Source organism: Phytophthora parasitica, assembly GCF_000247585.1.
Source record: "Phytophthora parasitica INRA-310 unplaced genomic scaffold supercont2.24, whole genome shotgun sequence".
Taxonomy (NCBI): Eukaryota; Oomycota; class Peronosporomycetes; order Peronosporales; family Peronosporaceae; genus Phytophthora; species Phytophthora nicotianae.
Genome location: NW_008649010.1, coordinates 440,636 through 454,994, shown reverse-complemented (window position 1 = coordinate 454,994; position 14,359 = coordinate 440,636). Strand labels below are relative to the sequence as shown.

Below are 14,359 nucleotides of genomic sequence, written 5' to 3'. Positions count from 1 at the left end.
CTACCACGTTGAGTGCTGGTGTTGACTAGTACTTCGAAGTACTTACGATTTCCGATGCCCACCATGTATGGTCTGTTATGGACACACGAACAAAATAAACAATTAGCACTCATAATCTTCAACGTTGACGTCTAAATGCACGTACAATCTGGTCGCGTAGGGCTCGATCAAATGAAAGAACTGGTCCCAAATGTATCCAACCGATCGAGCGTAGCTATATATCCGGGATCACATAACGTTGACGTAAGTGTAATATAGGGCGTCATCACAGGTAAGGCCTGCAACAAAGCTGAGCAGTACCTGATGTCGCCGAAGTGCAGCAAGAAGGAATCGTATCCTCCTCCCATCACTTCCTCGTAAACTCTTCCAGCAGTCGACGCCGAGCCTGGCTCAACGTACGCGCCCATATCGGCATACGCAATAAAGTTTGCGTACTTAGTACTCTTTGGAGGCCGCGACTTGAAGCGTCGCACGTGACTCAGAGCATGTCCCTCGTGGCCGTATTGGTAGTAATAGTACGTGTCCGGCTTCAAGTCCGTCATGATAACCGTGTGCATGAACCCAGGATCCCGGAACGCTCGCTGTCCCAGAACATTCGCCGGCTCGTGGCATCTACAAGATGCAACATCGGAGTCAGTGTCACCACAGCGCTCACTATACGACAGTTCACTCACAAGTCATCGGCTCCGTAGGTCGTCGTCGTCCCCGTCGCATGGAACTTCAGGTCCTGCGGGTTCTCCCCATACTTAACCATGGGTGTCTTCGAGGATCCCGAATTGAACAAAATAGCCATAGCCGTCTCATCGTCCGTCAGACTCAAGTGACCGTGCTTTGGTGTATCGAACGGCTCCTTCATGCCTGCCTCCACCTTGGCAATGGGCTTGAACTTGTCAGTCTTCTCGTCATAGTTAAAATACACAGCTGTGTAGTTGCATCTCATCATATAAAGCTCCGAGAAGCGGACGGAATGATCATTGGCGTCCGTCTCCTTCACACCTTTTTTCATTAAGTAGTCTCCATCCCCGGTCGTGGGGCCACAACTCAGTGTCAAGTAGTCTCTACTGGTTAAAGTAGAGGACGCTTCCCCCTCCCAAGACACAACGAGATCACCGCCATCCTCCACCAATGGAGGGTACGTCTTCAACTTAAACCCCTTCGACTCCTCGCTCAGCGGAGTGAGCACAACGTCTCGCTTCAAGGCGATCAAGAGCGTGACGGCAGCTGCGACACCGCACAGCGCGACGGCTACGAGGACGGCCATGCGCTTGGCTAGACGGCGATGTGTACCCATCGTCTCAGTGGGCGCATCGTCGTCCGCCACAAGCGTGTACTTAGCTCCATGATCGCGCAGCATATTGCGGACAGCGGAAAAACTTCAACTGAGAAGGAAATCATCATGAGGTTACACCAAGTCGAGGTTACGCTACAACGTACCCCATACGAAATCCAAGATACTCTGGGATTGTCCAGGCCTAGTCCCTTGTCACGACCTCCTCTTTACAATTCATAGTTTAAAGACGGGGTGTCACCCATACAAAAAATTGGTCGTGGCTACGGGTCCGAGCCAAAACCAGTCATTTCGGCCGCCCGACGGCATAACAGCACGCCCAGCAAGAAGAGGGAGATAGCAGCAACCATGGCGGACCGCCGCGACGAGAAGCCCGCGGATTTTTTGCTGCCGGAGACGGTGAAGAGCTGGTTCTCGCACATGTACACTCACCTGATCTCGGGCAACGTGGCGGAGATGGCGCGCCTGTACGACCGCGAGTTCCACAACCTGACTAACAACTACTTCAAGCAGGCCTCGTGGCCCGAGCCCAGCGCTGTGGAGTCGCTTGTGGACGAGGATCCGACTTTCTTGCTGCTGTACAAACAGATCTACTTCCGTCACCTCTTTTCGCGCCTTCAGCCCGGTATGGACATGAAGGTGGCGTCCTGGGAGACGTATGTGGCCATCTTTGACGGCGTATTGGACGGCTCGCTCGAGCTCGAGGCGCTTCCTTCGCAGTGGGTCTTTGACATTGTTGGAGAGTTTGTCTACCAGTACCAGTCGTACTGCCAGTTCCGTGCCAAGGTGGCCACTAAGGGCGAGCAGGAGATTGCTTCGTACACTAAGAACCTTTTCATCTGGGACACTAGCAAGGTGCTGGGCTACCTGCACGCTCTAGTGCGTCACTCTAAGATCGTCGAGATTCTCAAGGAGGAGGAGGGTGCTAAGGCTCCGTCCGAGGTCGTCAAGGAGCTCGGATACTTCAGTCTCATCACGTTGGCTCGTGCCCACGTGCTGTTCGGAGACTACTACACGTCGCTTAAGCTGCTTGAGCCCATCGATCTGTTCAACAAGAGCTCGCGTGGTGAGGTCAAGACCACGGCTCAGATCCACGAGAAGTCCCCTGGCTGCCACGTCTCCGTGTTCTACCACATGGGCTTCGCCCAGCTCATGCTCGAGGACTTTGCTGCCGCGATCCGCTCGTTCTCTACCATTATTCTGCAGGTGAACCGCAACCGTAACTACTACTCACGTTTCGCTGACTACGAGCAGCTACACAAGCTTACGGAGAAGGCTATGGCTCTGCTTGCCATCGCTCTCTTCCTGTGCCCGGGCCAGCGCGTGAACGACCAGATCCACTCGCTTATCCGCGAGAAGTACGGCGACAAGCAGAGCAAGCTGCAGAAGGGCGACATCTCGGCTCTGACCGAGCTGTTCGGCTTCTCGTGCCCTAAGTTCATCCTGCCCGCCGTGGCGGTGGAGGGCGATGCTCCCGTTAACCGCAGCGCTGAGGCCTCGCAGCGACAGCAGAAGGCCTTCAGCGACATGGTCGCCCGTCAGCAGCACATCCCGGCCGTGCGCTCGTACATTAAGCTGTACCGTTCGATCGATCTGGAGAAGCTCGCTGCTTTCCGCGGCGTGGACGTTGAGCTGGCTCGCGCTGAGCTGATGGCTCTGAAGGTCAGCGGCTCGCGTCTCAAGTCGGACGTGCACTTTTTCCTGAACAACAACCTGGTCCTCATCGACGAGGAGACGAGCAACCAGCGTACGGGCGAGTTCTTTATCAACCACATTCACAAATTCGCGCGCATTGTGGACGAGTGCGCCGTCAGCCAGTAAGTTGTTCAGTAGTCCAGACGACCTCGCCCCAGTACTGAAGTGACAAACGCGTTGAATGGCAAGGAAATGATCTCTTCAGTGCTGTGGTTATACTCAGATGGTAACAGGGGGAAAAGGAAAGCGAGACGGAACGACTGGAAGAGACGGAGGACAAGACGTAACAGGGTGAAGGCGAATGGAGGAGCTGGTGTGAAGAGGCCATAGAGGCCCGATAACTTGCATGCGCGTGTGTACTCGTTGAGGCGTTTGCAGATAGGAGAAGGTAGGTAGGTAGATAAGTAGCCAACCAGCAGCAGCACAGCAATTCTATCCGCTTTCACCCTTTTGCGATTGTTTAGCTGCTTATGCTCTCCTTTCCAACATTAGGCTTCAGTTAGTGCATGGGGGCTGTAATCTTTATACTTTTGCTTCACCCAGCGACAACGCACGCGCACTTGGAGTCGAGGACTTCTTGCTAGCAACAACAACACAGTAGTGTGCCTGCAACAAATGAAACTCTTCTAGTTCATCGAAGATCTCGAGCTTCTCGCGTCTAATCAAAAACACACAGGGACGTCAACAACTGTACCATCAACCAGCACAGCTCAATCTGTACGTACTTGACGCGTTCAGCAGGATTCAGGTAGTGGTAGTAGATCTTGTTCATGTCCCAGCACTGTGCCACCTCGTACTTATGCTCTGTAAACCGCGCGATCTGCGCTTCAACCGTCGGGAAGTCGTAGATACTTAGAAGATCACAACCGCGAGCCTTGATGTTTTGCATCATGACCTTCCCAAACGCGTCGTCGGGTAATATCTGCTCGTACAGCGCGAAGCTTACATCATCAAAATATGACGCAGCCCAGGCCACCAGCTGCGTGGAGAACCTGGCTTCCATGTAGATGAGCACACACTCCGACACAAAGAGCGTCGGGACACTGCGATCGATGCCGGCCGCCTCCATCTTGGCTGTTGTAGCGCCCAGGTCCCTCAAATCACAGGGCAGCAGGTGATATCCGGGTACATTCAGCTCTGTGTAGCCCGAGGATACTGCAGCCATAAAGTCCTTGGGCGACTCCAGCCCCAGCAGTCCGTTAAGAGGTTTGCGACGTTTAATAGTGCTCACCTTCTGCATTGTAACCTCTGGGAAATCCAGCTCGAAGTACTCGAAGTTAGTGAGCATTTCACTGCTCTTCAAGCGGAAGAACATGGTGTCCAGCCCCGCGCCCAAGATCACCACCTGCTTCTTGTGCTGTCCAGCAGCCAGGAACTTCCGCACAAGCGACTCGACTGCAGCCACACGCGCGTAGTATCCACGGTTGATGATCGGCATGCGACGCGACGGCGCCTTGACGAAGAATTGCACGAATGGGTCCACGTAGTAGCCCAGTTGACACGCTGAAAGCTTGCACAGCGACGCGTCCGACGCAGTCTCGCGGACAGCGCCATCATGCTCGGCGCTACCTGCCATGGTCGACTCCATCTTGAAAAAGTAAGCTACATGATGTTAATGTACGCATGGTGGGGTACATCAGATTTGTTAAGTGCGAGTGACGTGGCTATCGTCACAATTGGTGTAATATTAGTGGGGTACGTCACCCTATTTAAGTGCGACTGACGTGGCGTGGTTGCATCGCGTGCAGCGAATCGATATCCTGGCGGCTCGATCACGATGTCGCTCACATTTTTCGCTGATGGAGCGTTGGATAGCCAGGCTTCATTGACATCCTGCCCACAAACCTGGACTTCTATTTGTCGTTGTGACGGTTATCGCTGGTGCTTCGTGTGCTGCACAGGACCTGCGAACGAAGAGCTTATAGTCGGAAAGCAGCAAAGCGAGACTTTTATGTGGCGCATCACCCGCAAAGCCAAGAAATAAAAAACACAGCAGCGTTGCACTGGAGTTCAGCAAGGAGACCGTCAACAGTCTCACCACTGCTTCGAACTGGAGCTATCATACAGTGAACGCGCAGCCACAGAAACCTTAGCCTGGTCTGCCTGCAGTTGCGATGGGCACCGCACTGAACGCCTTCTTCTTAGCGGCATGTTCTCGTTGACAGCGAGGAAGACTATCATACGACCCGCGTGATGCCAAAACGTGCTATTCGTCGATTTTCGATGGCTTGAGCTTACAGTTTTTCATACAAGCGTCAAGTCATTGAACTGAATACTTGCCTTTTGAGGGACAATACAAAAAGGACGTTCGACTTTATTGGCGAGCCGGACGCTTGAGAGTGGCACCACCTTTTTGTCGTTCAACGCCGCGGTTGACAACGCGTCGCTACGTCGAATCTCGGTCCCCCCCCTCGAGTTTCTATCGTCACATTTCGCAATCGACGCGGCCACCAGCAAAGTCTCCAATCGGTACGACATACAAAAATAAAGTGAATCGCAACATACGCTTATAGTCAACTCGATGGAAATTGGGCGCCTTCGTCTCACCCCCACGTTGTGCATTGCTACAGCCCCAGGTGGAACCCCCAGCCGGCCGCAGTAACGGGATTCTCGTGTCAGCTGGACACTTGTCACCGCTCCATCAGAGGTTAAAACACCCGAAAGAGCACGCGGGTCTATGGAGAAGCGTGTGAGCTGCGGCACATTAAACAGCAGTAGCGTAATGGACCGCAACAGTGGCAGAGTGCTGCTGGACTATCGGGCATCCGAGCCTGTGCTGGCTGAGAGCGATCACTCGAGTCTGTCGGATGCGCCGCTCTCCAGGTCGCAGATCCAGCGACCGTCCAAGCCCGTGGCGGCCCCTTGGAACCCTGGAAACGTGTCGGTGCCTCAGCAACATCAGCCGCGAACAGCTATGCGGCGGAAGCTTAAGCTTCCTGGTCGGTCCAGGCACAAACACGTCACCAAACTCCCGCGAATGGACGAAGTGATCCCGCGCGTGGAGATCACGGACGCACAGCAGGCGGAGATGCGTGATCAGGCCGAAGGACTCATCGCGAGCTGCTTGCTAAAGTCCAAGGCGGCGTGGGACGGCACCAAGCAGATTTTCGACGATCCAAAGCAGTGGAAACTCCACAGCGCTAAACCACACTTGGCCATCTACAAACGCAAAGATCCGCACCGTCGTAGCGCGACGGCACATCAGTTTGTGGCCTCTGGACGAATCCCCGCACTCACGTTGCAAGACGTCGAGTACGGCAAGTACAGCGACACGACGCTGGACGAACGATCCATCAGCGCGTATTTGTTCCGTGACTATTTCTTGGATGCTGCGGTGCTTCAAGTACTGGAGACGCAGACGGAGGACGACCCGTTCCGCTTCTTTGGCATCAAGTGGATGGCGTTTGCGAGTCCTAGTGGACCAGCCAAGTTCTTCTCACCTCGAGATCACGCGTACTACGAGTACGCTAAGACTGTGACTACTGACGAAGGTCACAAAGTGCTCGTCAAGGTCATGCAGTCTGTTGGGGACGACGTGTTGCCTCCATTGACTCAAATCGTAGGTCACGACAAACCCAGTGACGGGGTTGATCCGTCTAAGTTGCGGTTTGTTCGTGGCCACATCTCGATGATCTCCATGTACAGATTCGACGAGGCAACTAACGCCGTTAAGGTGTTTGCTGAAGGCTCGTTGGACCCAGGAGGTCGCGCCGGTACATGGCTGGGAAGCGCCTTCCTTTCTCAATTCGCGCCTACGGTCGTACGTATTGAATACTGCGCTGACATCAAGTACATCATGAAGCACGGCATGATCTTCCCACACCCGCCAGCTGCCCTAAGTCACTCGCAATCCAATCAAAGCCTCGATAAGAGCCAAAGCACCATAAGTGGCTCCGAAGTGACAGCCCACGGCCCCGCTGCAATGCCCTTCTCGGCCTCACAGCATGGTCTCGCTTCATTCTCGATGACTCCGACGCCTGAAATGAGTCGAATGTCCATCAATCCTCAGCCAAGTTGGGTGCCAGACCACCAACGGAAGGTCTGTTTCGTGTGTTTCAAGAGCTTCGGTATCGTCCGACGCCATCGCCATCACTGCCGGATGTGCGGTGAGGTCATGTGCTCTCGTTGTATGATCACGTTGCCGCTTGTTGCCCCGCCGTCTTCAGCTCCGTGTCCAGAGGAACACGAAGATGCTGAAGGTACTGACAGTCGCCGTTCGCATCGACATGGCAACCAACTCGACGGTCGCCCTATGAGTGTGTTGCTCAAGCAGCCAGCCAAGAAGAGTCTGGAGGAGACTCGGCCGAACGGATACCCGGCTGTAAACAACGTGAAGTTGTGCAAGAAGTGCATGTTTAACATCCGTCAGGAGCGCAAGGGAACCATGCGAGGAGCCACCAATTTTTATGCTGCACCGACCATGATCAAACAATTCCCGTTGGTACTACAAGGCTCTCTAGCCGACAACATCGGCTTGCAACCGGGCCCGATGCGTGGCTTCTTCCCAGGTGGACGATACGCTGCTGACGACGAGTTGATCAACAACGCTCAAGGAGACGATGAAGAAGACGATATCGAGGAGACGGATGAGGAATACTCGGCTCGAGTTGAGCGGATGCGGCAGATGCACATGGCTCGTGAGAAGAAGAAGAACTTGCGTCGTAGTATTCTTCTCTATGACGAAGATGATCTCAACAATGGAGGGGAATCTCCGCCCGCTAGACCGAGTCATCTGTTCAATGGAGGCGACAGCACGTTCAACTTTGACGATTTCTTACTACCGACACCCAAGCGAGAAGACGAAGATAATAACCGTCATAGTCGTGGACGGGTAGTGAGCTCTACGAACCAGAGCGATGCGATGCCGCCGTCGATTCCTCGTCGACCGTCCACCACTGCACGTCAGTCTGAGAGCAGCTCGAAGCTTCGGTCTCTGTCCATTCCAGACCAACTGGAGCAGGTAGAACGATCGATCGCTCAGCAGGAGGCATTGATCCGATCCATCACTGAACAACGCAGTAAGATGATCCGGTCTCCGGAAGACGACACGGCCGCCAAGACAGCAGCCACGACAGCCGGTGAAATCTCGTCCGAAGCGCGGTCTTCTTTGCTGTACCCTGGGTCTACCCAAACTGCGCCGACACCTAGAGGCGACGCACTGTTCACTCCACTCTCCCTGCGCTCGTCTTAGAGTTATGTGGTGGACGACAAACTACAAACGACCATGTCGTAACGTGACAAAAAATTCTAGCACACGCTTGATTAAAAAACGAAATACAGTGAATAAAATGTTCGTACGAACTCTAACGCTTCATCCATTTACACCTTGGCAGCGGTAATTGTGGAGACCGCTGCTGCTGCCTCCTTTTTGCGCTCCTGTTCGATGGTAAAAAGGATACGAGCTTGATCCGCCAGCGAGCTTTCCACTTGTGCGAGTGCTTGACGGAGATCTTGCATGGGCTCGTCGATCTCGCTGTATTCGTCGTCTTCGCTGAACAACGAAGTCGTAGACGGCGACGGCGACGGGATCTGGCGGGTTTGGTACAGGGCTTCGTCCTGTAGGTCGCGCATACGGCGCAACACTCGCTCGGTAGCGCTCACAGTGGCTTTAGCCGTTGCAGCGCTAGCAGCGAGTTCATCTTCCTCATCTTTCAGCTCGAACAGGCTGTTCGGGTCGAAGCCTGCCGTGTAGCTGCTCACGCGTCCGTGACTGTCTTCAGGTGGGGGCTTGGACTCCTCGTCCGACACACGATTCGTCTGTGTCGGGTAGAACTGGATGGAGTCGTTGTCATCATTGTCGAGATCACTGGGGATATCGCCGCTGTGTTGACTGCTGTCGTAGCTGCTCTCGTCCTTCTCCATGAACTCCTTCAACTGTGCTGACGTAACAGAGGACGAAGTGGATAACGCGTGAGGAGACAGAATCACCACACGTTCGTGGTTAGCATGACTGTCGAGCGCTCCGTCCTCATGTCCATTCCACTCTTGAGCATATGAGCCTGGTCGAACATACATGGACGACCCAGCTCTCACGTCGAATGCATACGATCCCGGTCTTCGCTTCATCTCAGCAAGACCATCAACACTCTCGTTGTCCTCATCATCCACTACCAGCATCGGGAGATCCAGTTCGCCTCCAGTTTGACCCGGTTCGTCGTCAAGACCGTCGAGTTCTTCCACTTCCCTGTTGTCCGGTGTCCAGGTTTGAGGACGCAGGTGGTAGTCCGAAGTCAAACCAAAGTCTGTGTCGCTTGTAGCAGGGAGCGCTCCATTGAGTGCCATCTCGCTGTGCCTTCGCCGTTGTGAAGACTTGTTCACGAGCGGGACGCTGTGCAGACAGCGGAGACACACCTTGGCCATCACCACACACACTATCGAGTCACCACCAAGCACAGCCGTCTCTAGCGGCCCATTGACAGCTTTCCTTGCATTCACCAAGCTCAAACTCGCGTCGAACTCCCCTCCTTTGCTTTCTTCTTCCTCCACTTGGTTGTCAAAGCTACAGGTCATTGTCTCGTCGAATTTCATGGATGGAGGCTCATCCGCGGCTGCCTTAGTGTCCGAGGCGAGATCACCCGGCGTTGCTATAGTGCCGCGCAAACCACGGAAGCTTTGAGTTGCACGAACATTGACGCGGTATTGGAACGTGCATTCACGACAGATAACTTCACCACAGGCCCGACAATGGTGCTTGAAGCGTCTTACAAGACGGAATTTCTTGTTGCACACAGAGCAACGTGGACGGAGCTCATCAGCGACCCATTCGTGCGCCATCTCAAGCGGTGGACCGGTCGGAACCCTACGACGTCTTGACTTCCTCTTCTTCTTCTTCTTTGACGATTTCTTCGGTGGTTGCTCCACGCCGTCCTGGTCAGTCATAGTGACGCCAAGTGAGGATCCAGACGACCTGTTAGCAGGGAACAGCGAACGCTCAGAGCGCCAAAATGACTTGAGATACTTGTACACAACGGCGTCCGGCATACTGCCTTTCATGTGGATTCTGCCCTTAGCACACACGTGCAACAAGGGGTTTCTCACTTCATTCTCGTCGTCCATCCAGTACACGAACGCAGCTTCGATATGTCCACGTGTGAGACCGAAGTACGAGTCCTGTCCGCCATATCCTCGAACGTGTACGGACTGGGTCACTCGATACAACATCCGACGTCCTGTTTCCGGGTCCACGTGCGTGCCTAGATGCTCGAGATACACAAACTCTCGACTTGCCATCAACGCTTGCATAGGTGAACGTAAAGCCAACCACTTGAGTCCTAAATACCAGAACGGGTCTTCGAGTGTAGCTCCTTCGAGAGTCTGTAAGACGCAGCAATCCAAAGCTGCTTCACCGTATACTTTCCGCTTCAATGCTCGCATCTCGCGCGTGTGTTCACAGTACAGCGTGTTCATGACGTCTTCCAGTGAGTTAGGCAGCACTGCGTGAGCCATAAAGTGCTGCCCACTGGCGGCTTCTAAGGGAACAGGTGCGAAAGGTTGGAAGCTTCTCTGGCCCCGAACGATGTCGGAACCATGGAAGCTGCCCAGGCTCGTGACCCCCGGGATCGTGACGCGTGGAGTTGGAGGCGTCATCCGTTTATCGTCTTCTTCTTGTACCTGTTCCCTCTGCTGTGTCTGTCGTTTGTTCTTCTTCTTCTTCTTGGTTTGTCGCTTCGTCATGAAGCAAGCCGTGGGTCGAGCTGAGAGCACCTTCCAGCCGCTAGATACGGCACGCTCGATGTTGGAGCGTCCCCACGTCGGTCCGTCGCGGACTGTGTCCAGTGCCGCTTGCAGTGCATATCGACGCAGTTCCTCATGCTGTGCTGGCGAGATGTTCAATTGGGGAAGCAGACTCTCGTCCACGGGGAAGAAGGACGACGTGATGGCCACCCGCTTGTGTTGTTGGATCTCCATGCTCTATACACCGCCCGGTGGTCACTATAAGGTTGTTGCGGAGCTGTTCAAGCCGTCAGAGCGCACACCCGATGAATACCCAAGGTCACCGCGGATTTTAATGGCGCTGGTCGCGCCAGGTGAGTCTTTTCGGACGGGGCCTGGAGCTCCAGTACACCGGGTGCAGCTTTGGCGCTCACTTAGGACGGCGAGCGGGAAAATGCGAGAGAGGATGAAGCGCGTGCGTGGCTGCTGCAGCCGTCTGGATCGGCGCCGGCGGGACCGCCGCGTCTGTCGGCCCAGGCTGTGCACGGAGCATTTGGCCACTTCGAGTTTGGGCAGCTGGCGAGTCGCAACGGGACGCTCGGCCCCAGCTTTGCAGCGCACGTGCGCCTCGATTCCACGCTGATAAAGGCCACAAACGGGCCCGCGTACGTGGCTTCAGCTCAAGTGAAGACACACTTGTCGAGACCGTGGCATCGAGTGAGGAATGGGTCATCAGAGTGACCAAATTCTCCTCCATCCTCCAACGGTAATGGAAGTTCATGGATATGTTACAGGAGCTGTTACTCTTTCGACGGCGCTAATGACGGATCTGTATGCTAATCACGGTCGAGACTCGCGGGCATCACCCATCCCGTTGTCGCGAGGAATGGCTGGAAGCGAGCTCTCTTGGCTGGAGGTCCGTTCGATGGTGTGATAGTCTACCAAAGCCGGGCGAGGCTGATACGATCGTGAAAGGGCGTTTAGGCGCGTCTTGAAACGAGGATCGATAAGGTGAACTCGTTCATCATGAACTTCATGGGCCGTGGATCTCATCAAACCTCTACCTGGTGCGACCGACAAAAGCTGGAGCACATGTTGGTACCAGCCGGTTGGAGCAAGCTAGTCGCGCGTGCAAGCAATTGAAAGTCCTTCGTGACACACGTTCGGTAAACAACATCGAAAGACCGAGAGTGTCACGGACTCGACCAGGTTGACAAGGTATCCTTCTCCGATTCCAAGCGGTGTTGCACGTGCCAAACGAGAGCCATCAACTTGAAGCGTATCTTCATTACAAGTACTTGCACTAACTGGATTGGATCATTGCATTGGTAAGACTCGGTAGCAAGCTTACAATCGAGCCCAAAGCTCATCTGTTCCTGCTGCTTCAGCAGACCAGTGACGGAGCATCGCTGCTGGTCGTCACCAAACACGGCGCAACTAAAACCATACCTAAGTATTACTGTACGTACACTGTATCAAACGTGTTCCTTTCCGACTATTATAGCCACTGTAGTTGACTCATGCGCAAAAAGGATGTCGACGATGAGCCGGGGTTCTATCAAGCCTATCGAGTTCGCCATCACTGATTGCTTCACTTATTAGAAAACATAAGCAACAGCTTTTCCGGTGGCGTGCTGCATAATGCAGCCTGCATAGCACAACAGTACGAAGGCAACTCAAATAAACACCAAAGAACCAAATGTGAACGGACTTTAGATTGCTTAATCCGAAGCAATCAGCCATCAGTCATACATAGCAACAGCCACGATTAGGCCTTCTTGGCGGTGAGTACGAGTGGGCCGACATTGTCACCCGTCTCCTTGTTGTGCTTCATGTGGGAGCCGTCGCAGTATGGGAACTTCTTAGACTTCCAGCAGCGGCAAAGTGTGCACTTGCCCTTGCTCTTGATCACGTCCTCCACATCAGGGACCGATACAAAGTCCACGACCTTCTCCTTCTCCAGTTGGATCTTGTGGTTCACGCGGCCAGGCTTCGAGTTGTTCTTACCGGCGAACAGCGTGAGTCCCAGCACGAAGATGGTGATGAGCAGAGGCGCCAGATACATCCACTCGTCCTGCTTGAGCTTCAGGAAACCCGAGAACGTGCGAGGCAGCGGCAGGCCCTTGAGATAGCGCGGCAAATCTGACTTAAGGTACTTGCGGATGACGTCCATGATGGCGGAGTGTGCGGCGCTGAGCGAGTCGACGAGTGATCTTTGGCTCAGTGCAGTAGAGAAGTGCAGAACCACCAGAATGGATTTGTAACCAATCACAGAGTTTAAACAGATTATGGACCAATCAACTGCTTTAAATGAAATGATTCGCTGAAAATCAAAGCTCGTTTGACCAATCGAATGTTCCCTGCTGATTGAAGCATGCTCACTTCCTCTTGGAGATTTTGGTGTACTTGGACGACCGCTTCTCCGTAGTTGTTGTGGTCGTCGAGCTGTAGGATGCCGAGGCAGTCGATGTCTTCGGCTTCTTTGGAATGGGTTCGCCTAGTAGCTTCTTCTCGGCGAACTCCAGAGCCCAGTCGTGGTTGTGCAAGCGGAGGCTCACGCGCTCCTGCTTGTACACCTTGGGCGCGTCGAAGGCCATGTTGGGGCCGGCGCCCATACCCATCTGCATCTGCATGGCCTTGGTGTCGTCGCTAGCTGCAAGAGGTAGAAAAGTTATAGTTAGATCTTGGTCCATAATTGAAGACGTGCAGTAGAAGACTTACCGCTCTTCTCGCCGAGAATGAGCGAGAGGAAACCACGCATGCCGAAGCTCACGAGGAAATACCAGGACACCGAGGAGACATATGACACATCCAGCGTGCTGTGAACACACATTAATAACAATATGGTAAGCAACAGAGTTTTTCGAGATCATGGATAAGGCACCAGTCATTACTTGAGCTCAATGCCGCGCTGCAGCATCATCTTGAACTTTTGAGTCAGCGAGAACGGCACTTTAGCTGTCATGAATACCGAGGACAGATTGAGTATAAAAAACATTGAATGTGGGCGCAAGAATTGAGCCAACGCACCGAGCACGAAGCCGCCGAAGAAGTAGCTCATGAGTCCCATCATGACGAAGTTGGACACCATGAAGGTCATGTTGCCCTTCATCATCTCCAGCATCGAGTTGGGGTTCATCATCTGGTTCATGGCCTCGCTCTTAACCTTCTCCCGTAGCGCGCCCTTCAACCCATCTTTCTTCTGCGATGCCGTGAAGTAGTGCTGCTCAGTCACCGCAAAGAGTACACGCCAGTTAATTTCTTCAATAGCCTGCACTGCGGCATTCTCCTTCTTACCCTTCGCATAGCAAAGGCATCGGGCGAGATGAACTTAGAGTTGACACGCGTAATCTGCGCACGCTTCACCGTGTTCCTGTCACCCAAAGATCACAGCATACACATATCAGTTCTACTTCGTTCTCCTGTATCAAGGTAGGATGATTCTACCGTCTCTAGTGAAAGTAATAGCCTCCCCACATAGCTTTATCTGATGACGTACATGGGCGTAAGCTGCTCGACGCTAGCCATCTTCTCATTCTTGAGCAGCAGCGTGACGTAGTGGCGTACCATGGCCGAGCATCCGAAGATGATGACCATGGGCAGCACCACCCAATCGCGGATGCTCGGGTCCAGGATGATCTCCACCATGCTCGTACAGATTTGCCCCCCTTGTCGTGAATGGAGTCACACCACGCGGTCTCTTACTTATTGGTCGAAATTAGC

The 14,359-nt window shown here is 53.8% G+C and overlaps 7 protein-coding genes across 7 annotated transcripts; 2 read left to right on the top strand and 5 right to left on the bottom strand.

The window, feature by feature from the left end:
* Window positions 1-102: 102 nt before the first annotated feature.
* On the bottom strand, window positions 103-1,354 carry PPTG_11379 (hypothetical protein; the record flags this gene model as incomplete). Its single annotated transcript, XM_008906678.1, has 3 exons — window positions 103-214; window positions 301-612; window positions 675-1,354. The coding sequence occupies 3 exons, from the start codon at window positions 1,352-1,354 to the stop codon at window positions 103-105; spliced, it is 1,104 nt and encodes a 367-aa protein (XP_008904926.1).
* A 169-nt stretch (window positions 1,355-1,523) lies between these two features.
* Window positions 1,524-3,540, top strand: PPTG_11378 (hypothetical protein). The gene has a single exon (XM_008906677.1). The coding sequence runs from the start codon at window positions 1,637-1,639 to the stop codon at window positions 3,107-3,109; it is 1,473 nt and encodes a 490-aa protein (XP_008904925.1). The 5' UTR covers window positions 1,524-1,636; the 3' UTR covers window positions 3,110-3,540.
* On the bottom strand, window positions 3,120-4,599 carry PPTG_11377 (hypothetical protein). The gene is made up of 2 exons (XM_008906676.1): window positions 3,709-4,599; window positions 3,120-3,641 (listed from the first exon to the last, which is right to left on the bottom strand). The coding sequence occupies exons 1-2, from the start codon at window positions 4,569-4,571 to the stop codon at window positions 3,506-3,508; spliced, it is 999 nt and encodes a 332-aa protein (XP_008904924.1). The 5' UTR covers window positions 4,572-4,599; the 3' UTR covers window positions 3,120-3,505.
* An 801-nt stretch (window positions 4,600-5,400) lies between these two features.
* On the top strand, window positions 5,401-8,284 carry PPTG_11376 (hypothetical protein). Its single transcript, XM_008906675.1, has 2 exons — window positions 5,401-5,452; window positions 5,554-8,284. Exon 2 carries the CDS (start codon window positions 5,661-5,663, stop codon window positions 8,172-8,174), a length of 2,514 nt encoding a protein of 837 aa, XP_008904923.1. The 5' UTR covers window positions 5,401-5,452; window positions 5,554-5,660; the 3' UTR covers window positions 8,175-8,284.
* On the bottom strand, window positions 8,217-11,079 carry PPTG_11375 (hypothetical protein). The gene has a single exon (XM_008906674.1). It carries the CDS (start codon window positions 10,889-10,891, stop codon window positions 8,303-8,305), a length of 2,589 nt encoding a protein of 862 aa, XP_008904922.1. The 5' UTR covers window positions 10,892-11,079; the 3' UTR covers window positions 8,217-8,302.
* Window positions 11,080-12,404: 1,325 nt separating this feature from the next.
* PPTG_11374 (hypothetical protein) lies at window positions 12,405-12,809 on the bottom strand (the record flags this gene model as incomplete). Its single annotated transcript, XM_008906673.1, has 1 exon — window positions 12,405-12,809. The coding sequence occupies one exon, from the start codon at window positions 12,807-12,809 to the stop codon at window positions 12,405-12,407; it is 405 nt and encodes a 134-aa protein (XP_008904921.1).
* A 205-nt stretch (window positions 12,810-13,014) lies between these two features.
* PPTG_11373 (hypothetical protein) lies at window positions 13,015-14,284 on the bottom strand (the record flags this gene model as incomplete). The annotated part of the gene is made up of 6 exons (XM_008906672.1): window positions 13,015-13,289; window positions 13,358-13,455; window positions 13,531-13,594; window positions 13,667-13,859; window positions 13,934-14,009; window positions 14,136-14,284. The coding sequence occupies 6 exons, from the start codon at window positions 14,282-14,284 to the stop codon at window positions 13,015-13,017; spliced, it is 855 nt and encodes a 284-aa protein (XP_008904920.1).
* Window positions 14,285-14,359: the final 75 nt, after the last annotated feature.

What these genes read in the sequence shown, in the direction of transcription:
- PPTG_11377 (XM_008906676.1), bottom strand. Translation starts at nt 4,571, where the DNA reads ATGGAGTCGACCATGGCAGGTAGCGCCGAGCATGATGGCGCTGTCCGC. An exon ending in AATCCTGCTGAACGCGTCAA is followed by an intron (nt 3,642 to 3,708) that starts GTACGTACAGAT and finishes GTTTTTGATTAG; the next exon opens with ACGCGAGAAGCTCGAGATCT.
- PPTG_11375 (XM_008906674.1), bottom strand. Translation starts at nt 10,891, where the DNA reads ATGGAGATCCAACAACACAAGCGGGTGGCCATCACGTCGTCCTTCTTC.
- PPTG_11376 (XM_008906675.1), top strand. Translation starts at nt 5,661, where the DNA reads ATGGAGAAGCGTGTGAGCTGCGGCACATTAAACAGCAGTAGCGTAATG.
- PPTG_11378 (XM_008906677.1), top strand. Translation starts at nt 1,637, where the DNA reads ATGGCGGACCGCCGCGACGAGAAGCCCGCGGATTTTTTGCTGCCGGAG.